The following is a 19,472-nucleotide window of genomic DNA, read 5'->3' on the forward strand; positions in this document are numbered from 1 at the left end:
AGGAACAACCAAGTATATAATTTCCCAATCAATTTTCAAAATGACTTATCTCTTTAGGATCATAAATACTATCCATCAGGTAAAATTCCTGAACTCAAAATTCTTAATGTTTATAACCTTCCCTCTCAGCAATCTTATAAGTACTCATTACAGTTCATTTTAGCATCACTAAAGCTATGGTAATTTCCTATAAAATAACATGTGATATCAACAGAAAAAGGAGTGTGATCTAGATTTGGAATGCTGCCTATGCTAGTTATTAAGCGTGTGTCCTTGGGAAAGTCACCATGCCTTCTTAAACTAGAAAGCAGTAAGTACTACGAATGTTTCTAATTACGAACTTCAGGACTTTACTCACAGAGTGACTAGGTGGGTAAGCTCCCTAAATGAGGCAGGTGTCTATTCTCTCAGCACCTTGCTCAATAACTTTCCTAGATAACTGAAGTAATAATTGTTTTCCAGCAAAAAAAAAGTGCTTAGACATTTCTAGTAGAAAAGATAACTGACAATGCTGACCTTATTTAAGTGTTAAAGATTCATTACTTTCTTTGGCACAAAATATTAACTTAAATAAAAGTCATTACTATAAAATAATGAGATACATATATACAGATCTATGAGTATATGAGCCTGGGAAAAACATGGAAAAGATACATGCTGGGAGGACTGATATGCTTGGAGAGGAAAAGAGAGAAGGAGGAATTAGGGGGAAAAAGGTTGTAGGGAACAAAGCTGTTAGGACTGCAAAATATTTCTCATTGAATATTCTAAATGGTGGTGAGATTCCTGAAGCAATCTCACATCTCCATTTAACCCCATCATGGGTAGGGCTAAATTACAAAAATAACAGGATTCATTCTGAGTCCTGAACACAGGGGGTCATGCACATAACAATCCCAATTCTCTGAAACTAAACCAGATCACATAATCTATCTAAGAATTTTCGTGCTGCTTCCAGGTATGAGAAGTCAACTGAAAGAACCAAAACACTAGAATTCCGGGACACTTCAGTATTTCACAATAATGAAACATTACAGAAAACCCTGCAAATCTGGAGTACACGATCACTACAGAATGAAGCGCAGAAAGTGGAGAATTTCCTTTGCATTTCCAACTGACCCTTGGCAGCATCCCTATCACTTCCCAGCGCTTCAACTGCATACTTATATTTCATACTTATACTTACTGCATACTTATACTGCATACTCATACTTCATACTTATACCTCATACTTACACTTCATACTTTTACACTGCATACTCATACTGCATACTCATACTGCATACTTATACTTCATATTTATACCTCATACCTCATTTTTATACTGCATACTTATATTGCATACTTATACTGCTTACTCATACTGCATACTTATACTGCTTACTCATACTGCCTACTTATACTTCATACTTATACCTCATACTTACACTACATACTTATACTTCATACTTTCATACTGCATACTTATACTTCATACTTTTATACTGCATATTATACTGCATACTTTCATACTGCATACTTATACTTCATACTTTTATACTGCATACTTATACTGCATACTTTTACTTCATACTTTTATACTGCATACTTACACTGCATACTTATACTGCATACTTTTATACTGCATACTTATACTTCATACTTTTATACTGCATACTTACACTGCATACTTATACTGCATACTTATACTTCATACTTTTATACTGCATACTTACACTGCATACTTATACTGCATACTTATACTTCATACTTTTATACTGCATACTTACACTGCATACTTATACTGCATACTTACACTGCATACTTATACTGCATACTTATACTTCACACTTTTATACTGCATATACTGCATACTTCATACTTTTATACTGCATACTTATACTGCATACTCTTACCTCATACTTATACCTCATACTTACACTGCATACTTATACTTCATACTTTTATACTGCACACTTACACTGCACACTTATACTGCATACTTATAGTTTATACTTTTTTTTTTTTAATTTTATTTATTTATTTATTTATTTATTTATGGCCGTGTTGGGTCTTAGTTCCTGTGAGAGGGCTTTCTCCAGTTGCGGCAAGCGGGGGCCACTCTTCATCGCGGTGCGCGGGCCTCTCACTGTCGCGGCCTCTCTTGTTGCGGAGCACAGGCTCCAGATGCGCAGGCTCAGCAATTGTGGCTCATGGGCCCAGTCGCTCCGCGGCATGTGGGATCTTCCCAGACCAGGGCTCGAACCTGTGTCCCCTGCATTGGCAGGCAGATTCTCAACCACTGCGCCACCACGGAAGCCCCTATAGTTTATACTTTTATACTGCACACTTATACTGCATACTTTATACTTTTATACTGCATACTTATACTGCATACTTACACTACATACTTTTATACTGCATACTTATACTTCATACTTTTATACTGCATACTTATACTACATACTTATACTTCATACTTTTATACTGCACACTTATACTGCACACTTATACTTCATACTTTCATACTGCACACTTATACTGCATACTTATACTGCATACTTATACTCTAACCCCACCCCCACATTCTTGCTCTGTCAGACCAAAATATTCTAAATTGGCTATATTCTCCTACTGAAACACCCAATCCTAAGCAAAAACTGCTAACAGCCACAGTTGGAGTAAAGTAATCAAGGAATTCATGATTAAGTCCCAAATGTTTGCTTTGAGGGGCTGGAGGAAAGGAAGTGAGGTAAAAAAGACATTTTAACTTTTAGATCTTGTACATAAACCAGTATGTTGTGAAGTTTCAAACTATTTAGCAAAGGGGATGGGAAATGTTTAGGACTTGTATGAATATATAAAGAACTAAACCAATACTAAAAATATCTAAAATAGTTACTGCTGTAGTATAATTTTCTACAGAAGTATCATACTGTTTACTTTTACTAAAAGATTTTTTACTAATTTGCTTATGCTCTCTATTCACTACAGCAAATTTCCAAACTGCATCTTTTTTTTCATGCAAGCCTAAAACTAAGCTTTGCTATGCATGCCATACCTGCCCAGCAAAGCTCATTCGGTTCGAAGTTCTAACAGGTATTGTAGTAACAGTATCAATACTTGGAAGAAGCAAAAATTTTAAGCACTGATCATAATTTACCAGCACATCATGAAGAGTCTGTGGAAGCAGTGAATTAGCATTTACAAGTCAAGAAGTGCCTGAAGTTCATACACTAAGCAATTCAAAACACTTTAAAAAGGAGGTGGCTACGTCACAGCAGTTATTTTAGGCCATGGTCAATGTGTTCTGAATATTCTGGGCCAGTCCTAATTTCTGTAATTCTCTGCCATTATCAGACCAAATGTCCTAATTTTTAAAAATAACTTAGACAAAAGCCTATCCACCAAAATATTTGCCCCTTCCATTTTTGACACAAACTATACAAAACCAAGCACGCTATTCAACTACTATTTTTTCTCATTACTATTGTGCAAGAACAGTAATGTTACCTGTTTTTACAAGCAACACTAGCTGTTTCTCCTTCAGTACTCATCACAGCACTATGCCATGTTTTTGTAGCACCTATTAAACATGCTCTTCACAATGAAGGGTTTACAAGTCAAGAGTATATGTATTCAACAAGCGGGAGTATTATTTGAGGATATGGGTAAAACAGAGAAAAATAAGCACTAAAATAAACTGCCAATATTATTTGCTGAACCAAATAAATTCCTAGTACTAAAGACAAAAATTAATAGATCCCTAAGAAGTCATCTGTCTCTCTAGTTCTTTCTTTAACATTCTATGTCCATTCTCAGTATATTGATAAACATGAGATATCACTGATAAGTAAAAATATACTGATAAAAAGGTTTAAATATTTCCAAAACTAGTCTTTTTAAAGACTAGTTGGAAAATTTTCTATTCCCTTTCCCGAAAAGGAAAACACGACTTAGCCCAGACATTAGTCTAAACTAGATAAACAAGGAGATTTTTTTTTTTTAAGACTCAGTCTTTTTTTTTTTTTTAATAAATTTATTTATTTATTTATTTATTTATTTTTGGCTGTGTTGGGTCTTCGTTTCTGTGCGAGGGCTTTCTCTAGTCGCGACGAGTGGGGGCCACTCTTCATCGCGGTGCGCGGGCCTCTCACTATCGCGGCCTCTCTTATTGCGGAGCACAGGCTCCAGACGCGCAGGCTCAGTAGTTGTGGCTCACGGGCTTAGTTGCTCCGTGGCATGTGGGATCCTCCCAGACCAGGGCTCGAACCCGTGTCCCCTGCATTGGCAGGCAGACTCCCAACCACTGCGCCACCAGGGAAGCCCAAACAAGGAGATTTTAAGGAAATGGACAGTCAGACTTCAAAAATCAGAAAATGTGCTATACCAGAGAATCTATAAATATGAAAAGTCTTCTGTTATTTTATTTGTGAAGACGCCCATATGTAAAATTATAATTTTAGATCTGGAAGACACCTTAACTAACTTTTCCAAAATGAAGAAAATATAGAAAAGTATACATTTGGTTAAAATCTTCACAGCTTATTATCTTCAAATTTATTTCCAGAGAGGCCAAAAAATAGTAAGTATTTTACTCAGAGAAAAAGCTGCTAAAAGCTAGAAAAATCCTGACTTTACTCACTTATTTAATAAGCATTAAGTGAATGCCTACTTTAGACAGGTTGTACACTGCAGACCCAAAATGAATTAGTTCCCAACCTGAAGTTATCACTGCTGAGCAAGATTCTTAAGGTACTGAAGAGTATAACAAGCATGTTATGAGAGCAGAGAGCAGAGAGGAAGTGTATCTAATCCATTTTTTTTGGAGGTGGGGGAGGAGATGCTTTTTGAAAGAAAGATCTGAGCTGAGCCTTAAAGGATGCAAGAGTGGAATGGTAGGATGAGCACTCTAAGCAAATGAGATGGCGTGAGAAAAAGAACCAAGATGGTCTACGGATCCTCACAATTCTAGATTTATGAAAGAACTTCAAGGTGATCCCAAAAAAGTCCAAGAAATGCAAATATGCTCTTATGAATGTTTTTGGAGCTAAGTGTCTATAAGTTGCATCAGATTATCAAGAGATTCAAATCCTGCACAAGATTAACCATTGCTATAGGTGCCTACAGAGCTTTAGAAGTAGTGATCTGATTGAATTAGCAGATAGAGATGACTGTGGCAGCAAAGTGGAGGATAATTATCAGGGGATGAAGACTAGAGATACTGTGACCAGGGGAATCTATTGTTAATAGTGCAACACACTGCACTTGCCAAGAAACAAGGACCTTAATTAGGTAAGAGAGAGAATATCAATGGGGGGAGAGGTAGAGAGGCAGAGCCTGGAAAAAAATTTGGAAAGTAAAATCCAAACTTGAGTGATTAACTAGATTTCAAGGTAGGGGTGGGGAGAGAGATCATAGGGTCTTCACAGCATTCTAGCTGGGGGAGCTAGATAATGCCACCAACCTGTAGAGAATCCAAGACCACACTACCCAGTCTCCCCACCCTTCTGAGGGGTACAATGGGAGAGAGAACTTCAGCTGCAGTGAGCTCACCTGTAGTCAATCCATAAATTAAAAAAGTGCTATTTGGCTAAAAAAATCAAGTAATTAGTATTTACCTCCCTACCCAGAATTATAGTCCTCTTTTGATAAATGGATTAGTAGAAAAAACAATTTCCAACACAAACATCAAAGTGTAAGCTAAAAGAATTAAAACCAAAAATCTTTACTACTTTTGATGCAGCAACCCACTGGAACAGTATACTGAAAGATTTAAAACATCAATGTCCACTTACAAACCCAAATTCGATTTCTAGTAATGAGGACAAACAAGGCCACAGCAAACATGATGCCAAATAGATGCCTGCTAGTAGTACTGACAAATTATGTAACAGTCAGTAGAGAAAAAAAGGAAGATGTCCTTTGCAATCTTCTATCACTTCTCTGATCTCCTTGAGTGATGGCATCTTTTCTTGCAATTTAAGTACTATCCCCAGAAATTCTAAATCTATAGGCCTGGGGTATTAGCCTTCAGGTGATTACAACTTCCAACCAATTTCAGATGCCAAAAATATGCTTTATTATGAGCTCTCCTCAAAACCCACACATACACACTACACAGGTGCTTCTAAACAGCAACTTACACATATTTCATCATGGTTCTCCCCTGCTTAAAACTGCTAAATAGTTTGCCCATTGTTAGCAGAATAAAATGTCAGTACAATCATTTCAACATAAAAAGATCGTCCATAACCTGGAGTCTGTCTACCCATTCAAACTTGATTCTTCATCTTGCTCAACAACCAAATCATCTACTTCTCAGACACATCAAGACATCAATTTCTACTATGCTCAAGCTGCTTCCAACTGCAATGCCTGGAATGCCCTCCCCTCTTCAACACTTACTCACTTAACACAATTAAGTTAGGAGTCAATTCTACAAGCTTCTCCCAACCTTCACAAATAGAACTGATGACTTTCTTAGTGTCTTAACTGTAACTTGAATATACTTCTAACATGGTAGCTATCATTTTATGTCTGTCTCTCCTTACTAGAGTACAAGTTTCTTGAGGGCAGAAAAATGTCTTATTTATATAGGTTTATCTTCAGTGCCTTGTATCTACCTAATATGTGTATGTAAACTTAAGAGGGAGAAACAAGCCAATCTTAGATACACTGTAACATATAGTAAAAACCACAAGGGAAAGGAACCAGCTTTTACCAAATCAAAAACAATGAATGACTGTTAGAATCTATGTAAGTATTATACAAACTGATTACTTAATGGGCCATAGGCTCTGTAGTCATCTGTAATACCTATTTCTCCTTCCTAGTGAAAGGTTTTTTCAGTCTTTCTTCCAAAATCTTTAAAACAAAACAAAACAACTTATTTTTGCCAAATGCAAAGAAGGCTGGTAGATCTGTCTCACCTTTGCTTTTGTTGCTCACCAACATATTCCAATTTGTAATTTTAATTAGATCACTGATCTGAATTAAATATTTACTTTCTGGAAAGGTTAACTAAATTTGTAACAATAACACGTTTGAGTGCATGTTTTAGGCTTACTAAACTGGAAAGAGTTGACAGAATGTGTGATTTAGGCTACGAAAATTTCACAACTGGGTAGAAAGTGATCTGAACCAAGATACAGTGGTAATCACTGTTATTAAAGCAATTTTAAAGTCCTCTGGGCCAAATGGTCAAATCCTATATGAGCTAATCACTGAACCTGACTCTTCAGATATAGGCAGTTGTTACTCAAAATAGAAACTACATGTTGTCCCTTACATCCTTATAAATACAAGGGTATTTCTGAAATACAAGGCTCCAGAACAGATTCTGAAAGCATATTTTATGGACTCTCACATGAGCAATCCTTAACAACCAACATCCAAATAACAGAAGAATATCAAAGGTTTTAAGAATGTGCCACAGGGAATTCCCTGGCGGTTCAATGGTTAGGACTCCACACTTCCAATGTAGGGGGCACAGGTTCGATCCCTGGTTAGGGATCCCACAAGGCATGAGGTACAGCCAAAAAAAAAAAAAAAAAAAAAAAAACAACAAAAAAGGATGTGCCACAGTTTTTTGGCCACCACCAAGGAATTAATGGAAAATAACTTTTCTCTTACAGAAGGCATAAGAAACAAAAAGTAAAGTAACCCTTATTCACATACTAAGATTTGGCCAAACTCTTCTCAAAACAAACAGGCCTCCATGTGCTCCTGATTACATTTAAATAAGAGAGGATAAACACACAGATGCATGTATATGCAAAGACTGGAAGTAGATAGAAGAAAACTGTTATTGGGAGGTGAGGGGGAACTAGGTAAGAGGGAGACTCATCTGCTATTATTTATCCTTCTGTATACTTTTCCAATTTTTGAAAATGAGCACATACTATTTTCATAATAATAAAACTTATCTTGCTAGTTTTCTGGGTTTTAAAAAAAAAAAGGGAGGGGAAGATAAAGGGAGTGAATTACACCCTAGCCTCAAACTTAATTCTTGCCGGAGAACTCCAGAGGAACTCTTATTTCAGCATTTTTAAGACAGGACAAAGCTAATGCAAGATATTTCTTACGAAGGTGAGAAAAATTGCATGTATGATGAGAAAGTCTCAATCTTCAAAGAATTGAATGGCCAAAGTCTCTAAAAGTATGAAGAAGAGAATTGGTTTGCTCTCTAGAATCAAGAGTGATTCCATGAGATAAAGTGGCTTCCAAACTGAGAAAACTGGTAACACTGAGACATGAGGTACCAAGTCCCCCCAAAAAACGTTGTTATAGTTATCTACAATGAAAATAAGTAATGATGGTAATAACCGTTATCATTTACTGAGTGATTACATGCTGGCATATATACTTTGCACACATGAGGAAACTAGAAGTTAACTCATTTTCCTGCCAAGAAAGAGGATTAGGACTCAGGTCCCCCTTCTTTAAAGTCAAGAATGTTCTTACACATTGTGTTATACTGCCTCCTACAGGTAATCAAAGGCTACATGGCAACGGAAAAAAAGTGATTAACTCTGCCCATAGGAAGAAATAAGTCAGTTCTTGAACCTGACACTCATGTAATAACAAGACAAAAGGATTCTATAGGTGGTACCTGGGGTCAATCACAAGGTAACACCCCAAACTAAGGTTAGTTAGAATGAAAACAGAAATAACATCCAAAATCCAATCCAGAGAACCAATAAATAGCCTTAGGCAAACATGACTACTAAACTTTATTATTCTCTGTCTAATGAAATAATGTCCTAAGAGAAAAAAGGTGGTCTACAGATTATATCTGTAAAAAGGGAGTTTAAGGGGGCAAAGGGTAAGGGAGGGATAACGCAGGGATTAAGTTTAGAAAAGGGTTTACCTAGGAATGAATTCCCTAATCCAGACATATGCCTAGGGGAGAAGGATACACCACACTAAGTCTATCATAAGGTTATCCAACTAATTCCCCTTCCTCTGATTTCAGGTTCACTAAGCAGCTAATTATAATTTGTACTCCCATTCAGATCTGCCTACACGTAGACTACGCTGAAGAAGATAAGAGTAACTGGTCCACTGGATTAGGAAAATTCATTCTGATTGTCTTTTTAAATGCTTCTAAATAACCAACTTACCATTTAGAAAAGCACACTTTCATTTTCACAAGCCTTCCACCTCCATCATACTACTAAATAACTTCAAGAATATATAACTCTTTAAAGCCTCTAGATTCCTCTTCTGTAAAATGGGAACAGAATAATTACTTGCCAGAGTAAGGGACATCTGTATTCAGCATACAGAAGACAAGTTTGGCACTCCAGTGCCCAAGCTCACAAAGCTAGTAATTGCAGAAAGCTGAGATCTGAACCTAGATTTACTCCAAAACTTTTTTTTTCCATTGCAACATTCCTTATAGACTTCAGTCTCATTTATCACAAGAACTGTAAGACTTGGGACAATTTACTTAACCTTTCTGGGCCTTATATCTTTAAGTGACCTTCCTTCTAGGGCTTAGGCAACTAAAACTTGTGCAAAAACTGTTGCCATTGCCCCCTGAGAAAAACAACCCTATGCTTTAACGTTAAAGCCTCAACTTCTGAGAAACTTCTGGGCTACGGGGTTATTGGATAGTGCCTAACTAACTCCACTATAAGTGTTCTGAACAGCAAGATCATTCCAATAAACACACAAAGGGACTAATATCCGAAAGGTGACTTTCTAAAATCAATGGCTAGCAATACAAAAGAATAAATTCCATCCACCACCACAGGTTGTCTAAAAGTCTTCGAAGCACTTATCAACATCTGTTTGGCTTGAAAAAGGATTATCAAAATGGTAAGACTATTATTTTTAGACTAGAAATATTAAAACAAGAGCTAAGAACAACTAAAATATAACTTTATTTGTTTTATAACTAAGAACTTATGATTTTAAGGAGTTTGGTAAATACATTCTCTACCAGTCCAAATCAACTACTTGGTATAAGTAACTTTACATTAAACATTTCAAATATGCTAAGTTTAAAGTAAACTGCACTTACAAGAAACTTTTTGAAAAGGGGGGTTACAGAAAATCTCAGCACAAAAATCTGGGTAGAAGGAAACAAAAACTACCACAATTTACCAAAAGTATGCCTTTGGAAAGAGAAGTTCAACAAGTTTAACGGAGATGAATTTAGTAAAATAACCCACGAAAAATGAGTCTTATCCAAATAGCTTCCTCTACATTTACATACTGCTCTCATATTTCACATTATCCTGATATGATAAAAAATATTTTTCTCCGTTGGATGTTCTCCTAAAAGGGGTAGCGTCAAAGATTAAGGAAATTGTTTAATTCATTCTTCAAAGAGTTACCAGATTTCACTTCCACCAGCAAGCTGAAAGACTACCAACATAAAGCAGCTTTCCTAAAACCACAGCTAATAACATTTTGACCCCACAAAGCCAACCTTACAGGGTTAAACCCTTCCACCTCGCGTATTAAACTTTCCTTTTGATTCAACCTGATGGGCAAAGAAATCTGCGTCACGAAAAAATTAAAACAAATTCAGCGTTACGATTAGAAAATTGTTATTCCCCCCCTCCCCCCTCCCCCGGTAACTTTTGAAAACTTGTTCCCAGGTTTTCTAACCCCCCCACGCGTAAGCTCCCGACACCTCTCTCCCAACAGGAAAGATGTCTTCACCCAGGAAAACGGGGTTTTCAGCTGATAAACCTTTCCCCCGAAGTAGAAACAGAATACACCGTACCTGGGCGTTGGCTTCGTGGAGTTTGTGCTCGGTAGAGACGTGGTGCCTCAGAAGGAGGGTTTTCTTGTAGTTGCGGGTCCCTCGCGAAAGCTCGTCGTGCCCCACTGGAGGCAGGTCCCCGCTTATCCCGTCCTCGGGGGTCTTTTGGCACCAGCCGCAAGACATAAGGCCAGTATCCTTGGAATAGCGCAGCCAGGGAAAATCTTTGAGCCAGGAGGTCTGAAAGGAGCACTGGAGCTTCTGCATTAGGGACTTGGGCCGCGCGAGCGGGAAGTGCTGGACAGTCTCCCCTTCGCCAGCTCCCACTCCGCTGCCCTCCGCTTCGTCCCCGCCATCGCCGCCCGACCGCCTGCTGCTGCTGCAGCTGCCGCCTTCCGCCCCGCTGCCGTCGCCCAGGCTCGCCCCCTCCTCTTCGTCCTCGGTGCTGTCGCTCAGGGACGCGCCGTCCGGCATCAACTCCTTCCCCTCCAACGCGTCCAGCTCCAACTCCACGGCCGCGGGCCCTCGCCCATTGAAATGCCTCAGGGGCCACGCCGAGGTCTCGGGGCGGCCGCGGCTACTGCCATTGTTGCCGAGCCCCCCACCGCCGCCGCCGCCGCCGCCTCGGAAGGCCAGAGTCCGACGGTTCCTTTCCGCTAGCAGGGGGCCCCCTGCGCCACCGCCGCCCAGCGAGGTGGGGCCGCCCGCGTCTTGGGGGAGCAGCAACTCCTTGGTTTCCTCGGCGGCGGCGGCCACCCCGGCAGAGGCCTCCAGGTCTTGGGGCTCCAGGCCCTCCAATTCCACTTCCTCGTCGGCCCCCCGCCCATTGAGCTGCTGCGGCGCTGGCGGCTGGGGCTGTCTTGGCTGGGGGTGCTGGGGCCAAGCCGAGGCCTCCCCGCCAACGTTATTGTTCGCGGAGCCGCCGCCGCCGCCGCTGGCGGTGACCAACCCGCCTCCTCGGAACGCCAGCGTCCTGCGGTTCATTTCACTGAACGACATGGCGCGCGCCGCCGCCGCCGCCGCCCGGTGCCCCGGCTCGCGCCCGGCCTCGGGCCGCGTCCCGCGCGCTCCCCCTCCGCTTCGCCCCCGCCCCCACCCCGGGCGTTCCGGTCTCGCGGGGCTCGGCCTCGCCCTCCCGCCCGGCTCGCGCTCGCTCCCCGGGGCTGCCTCACGCGTCCGCTGCCGCCGCCGCCGCCGCCGCCCGCCGGGCCGCCGCCTCCGGCCGCCTCCTAATCCTCCACCCCCGCCCCGCTGCGCTCCGGGCAGCGTCCCGCGCGGAGAAGGGGGCGGGCGGCGGAGAGGTGAGCAGCGAGCCGGGGCGCGTGGGGCCTTCGAAGTTGAGAGGCGGAGTGCGGGGAGACCCTCCGCTGCCCCCTCTTTAAAGCCGCGCGCACACACCGATCCTCCAAACAGATATCCTTCCTCCGGCGCGCCGAGGAGTCCCAACCCGCTGCCGGCTTCCGAGGCGCTGAGGGCGAGAAGCACGTTAAACTGCCGGGCTCCGCCACATAACGAACCGACAATAAAGCCGGCGGAGCGTTTCCGTCCGACCAGGCCCCGGCGGAGGTCGAATGGCAAATGAACAACGGACCGTGCGCCCACAATGCACCGGGGTAGCAGTAACCGCTGGAGGGGGAAAGGGTGGGGGCCGGGCTGGGGGAGGGGGGCTGGGCTTGGGGCTGGGCTGGGGTGGGGTGGGGTGGGGGCGCCAGGGGACCGGGAAAGGGGCTGGGCCGCGCCTCCGGCCTGGGGGCGGGGGTGCGGCCGCGGGGAAGGAAGTCGGCCGAGGAGCGGGGGACAAAAGGCCGGGCGGCGGGCTGGGGGTCTCGGGGAGGGGGCGGGCGTGTGCGGCCGGGGCCGGGCTCCGCGGAGGACAAACAGCTGGCGAGTGTCAGGGTCTGGCCGCCTCCCCGCTACCCGCACGCACCTACCCGCGCCCGGGAAGCACATTTTCCTTCTCTCGCCACGAGTTCACCTGGGACTTTGGAAATAACTGTGCGGTGGGAGCTGCGCTCCAGCCTTGTCATTTGCTGAGGGTGGGTGGCGGTGCCCAAGGAAGTGAACTTATTTTGTTCCTTCACAAAGACTGGACCAGGCTGTGCCTTTCACGCGAGGAGGTTGCAACCACGGACACCTCCTCGTCTGAGGCATTGTGTGTGCGAGGCAGCACTTCAGGCCCAAGGCAATAATCATTTCACAGAAAATGCACCGCCCCGAGTGTCTTATTGCTGTGATGAAATGGAAATTTAAATAAAAGGTCGAACACGTGCGTTCAGTGGGAAGTATTGACATGGGTGTTACATCACCAGCAGCCAATCAGATAACTCCAGTCGTGTTTATACTTCTACAACCACCTTGTGAGTATTACAGTATGTCATAACGTTATAAATATTAGGCAGGGTTTTCCCCAAGAGTGGGGAGGAGTCTGCTTATACAGACGCTGCGTGCGACTCCGAAGATCGTGTGTGTAAAGGCAAGAATTGATTTGTAGGACTTGTTTTTTTTAACTGTTTACACTGCATTTGGAATTTAGAATGATTAGAAGAACAGATGGAGCTGGAAATGAAACTCTTACAATAATAATCGTAGTCAAGTTTTTCAGAAGATTTTCCAGCTTAGAGCCCTTATACTCCTATTTAAAATTTTTTAATATGCTGAATTTAGCAAAATCTAAAGTGTTTAGATTCATTTTACTATTTTGAAATGTGAAACAAACTTGTAAAAACACAAGAAGAAAAAATGAAAGGAAAAGCAAAAAAAACAAGAAGTGTGAAATCTTAAATTATTTTTATTCAAACCTATTTCAGGTTAAAAAGATTCTCAAACTATGGAGGAGCTTTTTACTCTTTTAAGAAATATAATAAGAGGACTAAATGAAACAATGTATGTAACCTTAAAAATAAAATAACTCAGTAAATTAAAAATTAAAAAATATATATTAAAGGTTTAATCACAAACTAATATAAAATATGTTCAAGATAATTATTGAGTGGGAAAAAATATGTTACTTCTTACATTAATATATGTCAGGATGTGCATGGGGGAAAAAATACAAACTCTACAGTTGTAGATTATCTTGTGTTAGAGGTTTTAATCTTCTACATTATATATTAATGAAAATTATGTATGTTTAATAAAGAGCATGTGTTACAATTTTTAGGTTCTCTAGTCTTGTGATTCAGAAATTTCTACTTTTAAAATAATATTTAAAGCTTTGAGTATACCATGAGGAATATGGAATATGCTATGTTTTTCAAGATTAACTTTTAAAAAAACAGATTTATTATAAAATACCATTTGTCTTAATATTTTTAAATGGACTAAGCACATGCATGCACAGCCAGACTCATATATTATTGATTATATAGATTTAGTCAAAACAGCTTTCACTTGATTCACTGTAATTTTAGTATCTGTATAAATGAGCAGTGTTGTTTATCAAACAAAAAATATGAGTTCTACCTTATAGATGAAATGTAATTTTAATGTAAAGAATGATGGTACTAACTTGCCACAAAAAGATTTTGGCTTTGAGTTTTTTTTCAGTGATGATCATATTGCCACCTGTCCATATTGTCACCTGGCCACCAGTGATCAACAGCTTGAAATTCCAATATAGGTCCTCAGGTTGGTACAGTTCGTGGGTTTTTAAAAAACTTTGTCCTGCTTTGTTTTAGTTGGAAAGTTTAGGACAGTGGAATCTATGGTGACCTAATTTGTACATTGGAGAAATGAGAGGATTCTGCCTGCTTGGCTGTATGTATTATGTGCTTCCATGTAATATATGGAAGAATGTTATAATAATACTGTGCTTTGTCCTTAATGCATTTTTTAAAATTCCAGGCACTTTGCAAATAAATATATATACATTATTTATTCAATTTTAACCACCACTGCCTCCTCCATAAAAGGAGGGAACAGTTACTGGAGTTAATTGCTTATCTAGGGTTAAGGTGATGGGAAGTAAAATGTACCTAAGAATTTTTTAATTTCAACTTTAAAGATTATTTTCATTCCCATACTGTTAAATTCATATCTTTGCTTCTTTTCATCTTATATGCCTAGTACATAGTAGGCAATATATAAGTTTATGCTAGTATTATTATTTTTGCTGATTCCGATAGCACCAGAATCACCAGAAATGCTTGAATCCATAAAGTTGTTAATTGTGTCCGAACTGTATTTTTCTCAGACATATATCTTACCTTATATTTTGTAAAATTCACATCATCTTCTGTCTGGAATTATGTTTAAACGTGCACTGATGAGGAATGAACAACACTAGATTCAAGTGGTACAAATAAATGACTTAAATTCTAGGGCCACTGACCACCTAACAGCCAAACAGTGGGAGTGTGTGGTGTATGTGTGTGTATGTATTTATATTTTTATCATTTTATATGTATAAATATATACTCAGGTGTCTTCTAAACCCTGAAGGAAGATCGAATCAGAAACAAAGTTCAAGAGGACAGTAATCCACAAATGGCTCAGAATACCCTGTACAAGGGAACTTTGAGTTAACAGAAGGGGATCTCCTGTTCTGTAAATGGAGTTTTTAAGAATTCCCCCACCCCTTCCAGCCTCCTAGCAGCAAGCCAGGATCTGTTCTCCCCTCTAGCCCCTATATTTACAGTTGGGGTTCTACCATATTTAAGGGGATTCCCCCTTATGCTTACCAGGGGAACCCCTCCAGAATGGGGCACCCCCAACCAATTTGTCCCCTAATTTCACTTTAGGCTATGTGGAACTGCTGCAGGTTACCTTGATAACTCTTCCACTGTAACTCTGTGATGAGGCTGAGCTCCTAGACCTGGTTCAGCTGATTTCTGACAGTCAAACTTGACTGTCCTTTATTGCCTTGGTAGAGGCACTTTGCCTCTGTCAGCGCTTTGCCTCTTTAGGTTCTAGGGACAATGGTCTGTGATTCCATCTGTGGCACTGACATGAGTCATCCACCAGAATAAAGTAACTGAGAATAGAAACTCTGTATTATTCACTCTTATTCTCCCCTTCCCCAGCACCACCCCAGCACAAAGTAGGCAATTAATAAATGTTTATTGGATAATCATCTTTCCTTGCAATCTGTTTTGGTAGGCCACTTTTTTCTTTTGTTTCTTCTTCTTTCCCTTAGATAATTAAAAATACTCTTTTCAAAGATATAGACCTACTGTTTCCATTGCATTTACATTAAAAGCAATAATAATCATATAATACACAATGGAATATTATTCAGCCCTTAAAAAGAAGGAAATCCTGCCATTTGCAAGAACATGGATGGACCTTGAGGACATTATGCTAAGTGAAATAAGCCAGACACAAAGGGAAAAATACTACATGATGCCACCTATGTGAGGAATCTAGTCAAACTCATAGAAGCAGAAGGTGGAATGGTGGTTGCCAGGGCTGGGAGGAGAGGGAAATAAGAGGTATCAGTCAAAGGGTACAGTTTCAGTTATACAAGATGAATAGTCTTAGAGATCTACTGTATAGCATAGTGCCTATAGTTAACCATACTGTACCATACACTTAAAATTTTGGGAAGAGGATAGATCTTAAGTGTCCTTATCACAAAAAAAATCAGTAAACAGACTGGGCAGTAGTCTATTTGGGAGATGATGGATACGTTTATGGCATAGGTAGTGGTAATGGTTTCATAAGTGTATACTTATCTCCAGACTCATCAAATTGTGTACATTAAATATGTACTGCTTTTCATATGTCAATCATACCTCAATAAAGAGGCTTAAGCAAAAACAATGATAATCATGGAGTTGAATATAAATAACATTAGCACCATTTTCTGTGTTGCTTACAGTGAATCATAATTTACACAACTTCCTTGTGAGTTAAATCTGGGCAGGTATTATTATCTTCATTCAACAGATGAGGATACCCAAGTACGAAAAGGTTAATTGACTTGCTTAAAGTTATTGGATGAGGCAAAATTTACCTTTGCAAGTTGAAGACAAGGATAATGCTCTCTAGTCTAAGGCACCCTTAGCTACTAAAACACAAATAATACACTTAACAATGTTGTATCTGCATAATTGTAGGCTACACTTAATTTTAAATATTTTTATTGTTCAAATACTCTCATAGAAGAAAAGAAAAAGAAAAAAGATCATTAGTGCCCAGAACTAACCACTATTGTGCAAATACAGTCTTCTTTTTTGTGCCTAGCCAAAAAATTTTTTTGGTGTTTATGAATTGGACTTAGCATATTTTTGCTTTTAGTTTTTAATATGTTTTAATATGATTAAATATTTTTTGTATTTTAATGGATATAGATATACGATAATTGATTTAACCAGTCTTCCATTGTTGAACATTTCATTGTTTACAGTTTTGGGGGTTTTGCCATTATAAATAACTCTTTAGTGAGTATCCTTGAAACTAAAACTTTGTATCTTATTCCTTTAGGATAAATTCTAAAAGGGGAATTGCTGGCAAAGGGAATGAACATTTTATAAAGTTGTATTAATATCACCTGATTGCCCTCCAGAAATGTTCTCAAAGGTGTAAAAAGTACCAAAAGAAAATGTTATTAGGGAGGTATTTTTATAATGCTGGGGAGTGAAAGACCTAGTTCTAAGCGGAATACAATGTCCAGAAACTTTAAAGGAAAAGATTGTCAGAACTGACTATATAAATTATAAAACTTTTGTTTTCCAAAAACGTAATAAAGATTTCTTAGAGTGAACTAGGAAAAAGAAATAGGGATATATATGACAGAAAGAGGCTTAATATCACTAATATCCAAAGGGCTCTCATAAATCCATAAGATAAACACATATCTAGTAGAAGAAAAAGAAATGTGCAAAGGACATGTATTAGAAAATCACAGAAGAGAAAATACAAGTGACTAGTAAACTTATGAAAAGATGTGCAGACCTGGCCAATAATCAGAGAAATGTGCATTAAAAACACCAGGAGAGGGCTTCCCTGGTGGCGCAGTGGTTGAGAATCTGCCTGCCAATGCAGGGGACACGGGTTCGAGCCCTGGTCTGGGAAGATCCCACATGCTGCGGAGCAACTGGGTCCGTGAGCCACAACTACTGAGCCTGCGCATCTGGAGCCTGTGCTCCGCAACAAGAGAGGCCGCGATAGTGAGAGGCCCGCGCACCGCGATGAAGAATGGCCCCCGCTTGCCGCAACTAGAGAAAGCCCTCGCACAGAAACGAAGACCCAACACAGCCAAAAATAAATAAATAAATAAATAAATTTATTAAAAAAAACAAAAAACAAAAAACACCAGGAGATGAAATTTTTTAACCCATCAGAGGTATAGGAAAATGAATATAATTGAGAATGGGGATAGGAACAACTTTTCTTGTAGGCTATTTGGCTATAGGTATCAAAATATAAAATGTGTATATATCTTTTTACCCAGCACCTTCAGTTCTAGGAATTTATCCTAGAAAAGTATTAAAATGTCTGTGCAAGGATGTTCATTGAATCACAAGGATGTGTTTATAAGCCTAAAACTTTTGAGCTTCCATCAGTGTGGGGTTATTTACATACATTATGGCACATGCCTATAATGAATTATTGAGCCATTAAAAAGGTTGATGTGGTATTATGTAAGTCCAGGGCTTATTACTGAGTGAAAAAAGCAATATGTATATTAACAGATATAACAGGAATAATTAATGCAATTAATAGCTACTGAGCACCTACTTTTGTTAAGTACTGGGCATACATTCGTTACTGAACGAAAAAGGCATGCTCCCAAGAGCGTATATATAAGTTTGTATGTGAGTACAAGCATAAAAAGTAGTTTAAAAGGATGTACTTTCCATACTGTCTTATACTGATATTATAATTTATATTGAGTATATAATACAAAAAATAAAGCTGTTTTTGGTTTTGGGGAAAAAGTTAACTTTGATGATATGTTTTTCCCCAGGGCTTCTGGAAAATACTGTCCTTTCTTCTTTTTCTCCATGTATCGTGAACCAACTTTGCCCTGCCCCCCAAAAATAAACACAAAGATTTAAAAGATAAAAACCAGTGATTCTTTTCTTAGAAAATTCTAAATCCCTTTAAAACATGATTTATATTTCAAAAGCTTGTGTTTACATGCATATGTTCAGGGTAGCATCTATCTCACTAAACCATACATTCTAGCCCTGCCCTCTAATCCATTCTTACTGTGAAGCCAGTAATCTTTTTAAAATGCCAATCTGATTTTATCACCCCACCCACATTAAAACCCTACAAAAGTTTTAATTATTTTCTGTTGGTCTACGTATCAAAACACCTTAAAGCCCTGCAGAGCCCAGCAAGTCTGGCTGCCTTCCACCTCTCCAGCCTCTCCTTCTTCCTCTAACCCTCTCCTCCAGAAGCTAGCCTCCTTCTGTCCTTCAGGTTTGCTTTGATCCCTGTCTGGCCTTTGCACTGTTCCCTGTCTGTAACACTCTTCCTTCCCTTCTTCTAATGAACCCACATTCATTCTTTTTTTTTTTTATAAAGTTATTGATTGATTGATTTTTTTGGCTGCATTGGGTCTTTGTTGCTGCATGTGGGCTTACTCTAGTTGCAGCGAGCGGGGGCTACTCTTCGTTGCAGTGTGTGGGCTTCTTATTGCTGTGGCTTCTCGTTGCGGAGCACGGGCTCTAGGCGCGCGGGCTTCAGTAGTTGCAACACGCGGGCTCAGTAGTTGTGGCTCGCGGGCTCTAGAGCGCAGGCTCAGTAGTTGTGGCACACGGACTTAGTTGCTCCGTGGCATGTGGGATTTTCCCGGACCAGGGCTGGAACCCGTGTCCCCTGC

General features: G+C 40.1%; 1 protein-coding gene across 2 annotated transcripts in view; it reads right to left on the bottom strand.

Moving 5' to 3' along the window:
* Positions 1–17,940, bottom strand: part of ZBTB10 (zinc finger and BTB domain containing 10) — a 42,029-nt gene extending 24,089 nt beyond the window's left edge. Inside the window, exons 1-2 of one of the 2 annotated variants that reach the window (XM_082363407.1) lie at positions 12,627–17,940; positions 10,721–12,167 (exon numbers count right to left, since the gene is read on the bottom strand). In XM_082363407.1, coding sequence (XP_082219533.1) covers positions 10,721–12,167; positions 12,627–12,649 — 1,470 coding nt within the window. In that variant the 5' untranslated portion in view covers positions 12,650–17,940. The remainder of the gene's footprint in view (positions 1–10,720; positions 12,168–12,626) is intronic. The other variant, XM_082363408.1, reaches the window with a different exon arrangement.
* Between the last annotated feature and the right edge of the window lie 1,532 nt (positions 17,941–19,472).

This window comes from Balaenoptera borealis (genome assembly GCF_965194805.1).
Source record: "Balaenoptera borealis genome assembly, chromosome: 17".
Lineage (NCBI taxonomy): Eukaryota > Metazoa > Chordata > Mammalia > Artiodactyla > Balaenopteridae > Balaenoptera > Balaenoptera borealis.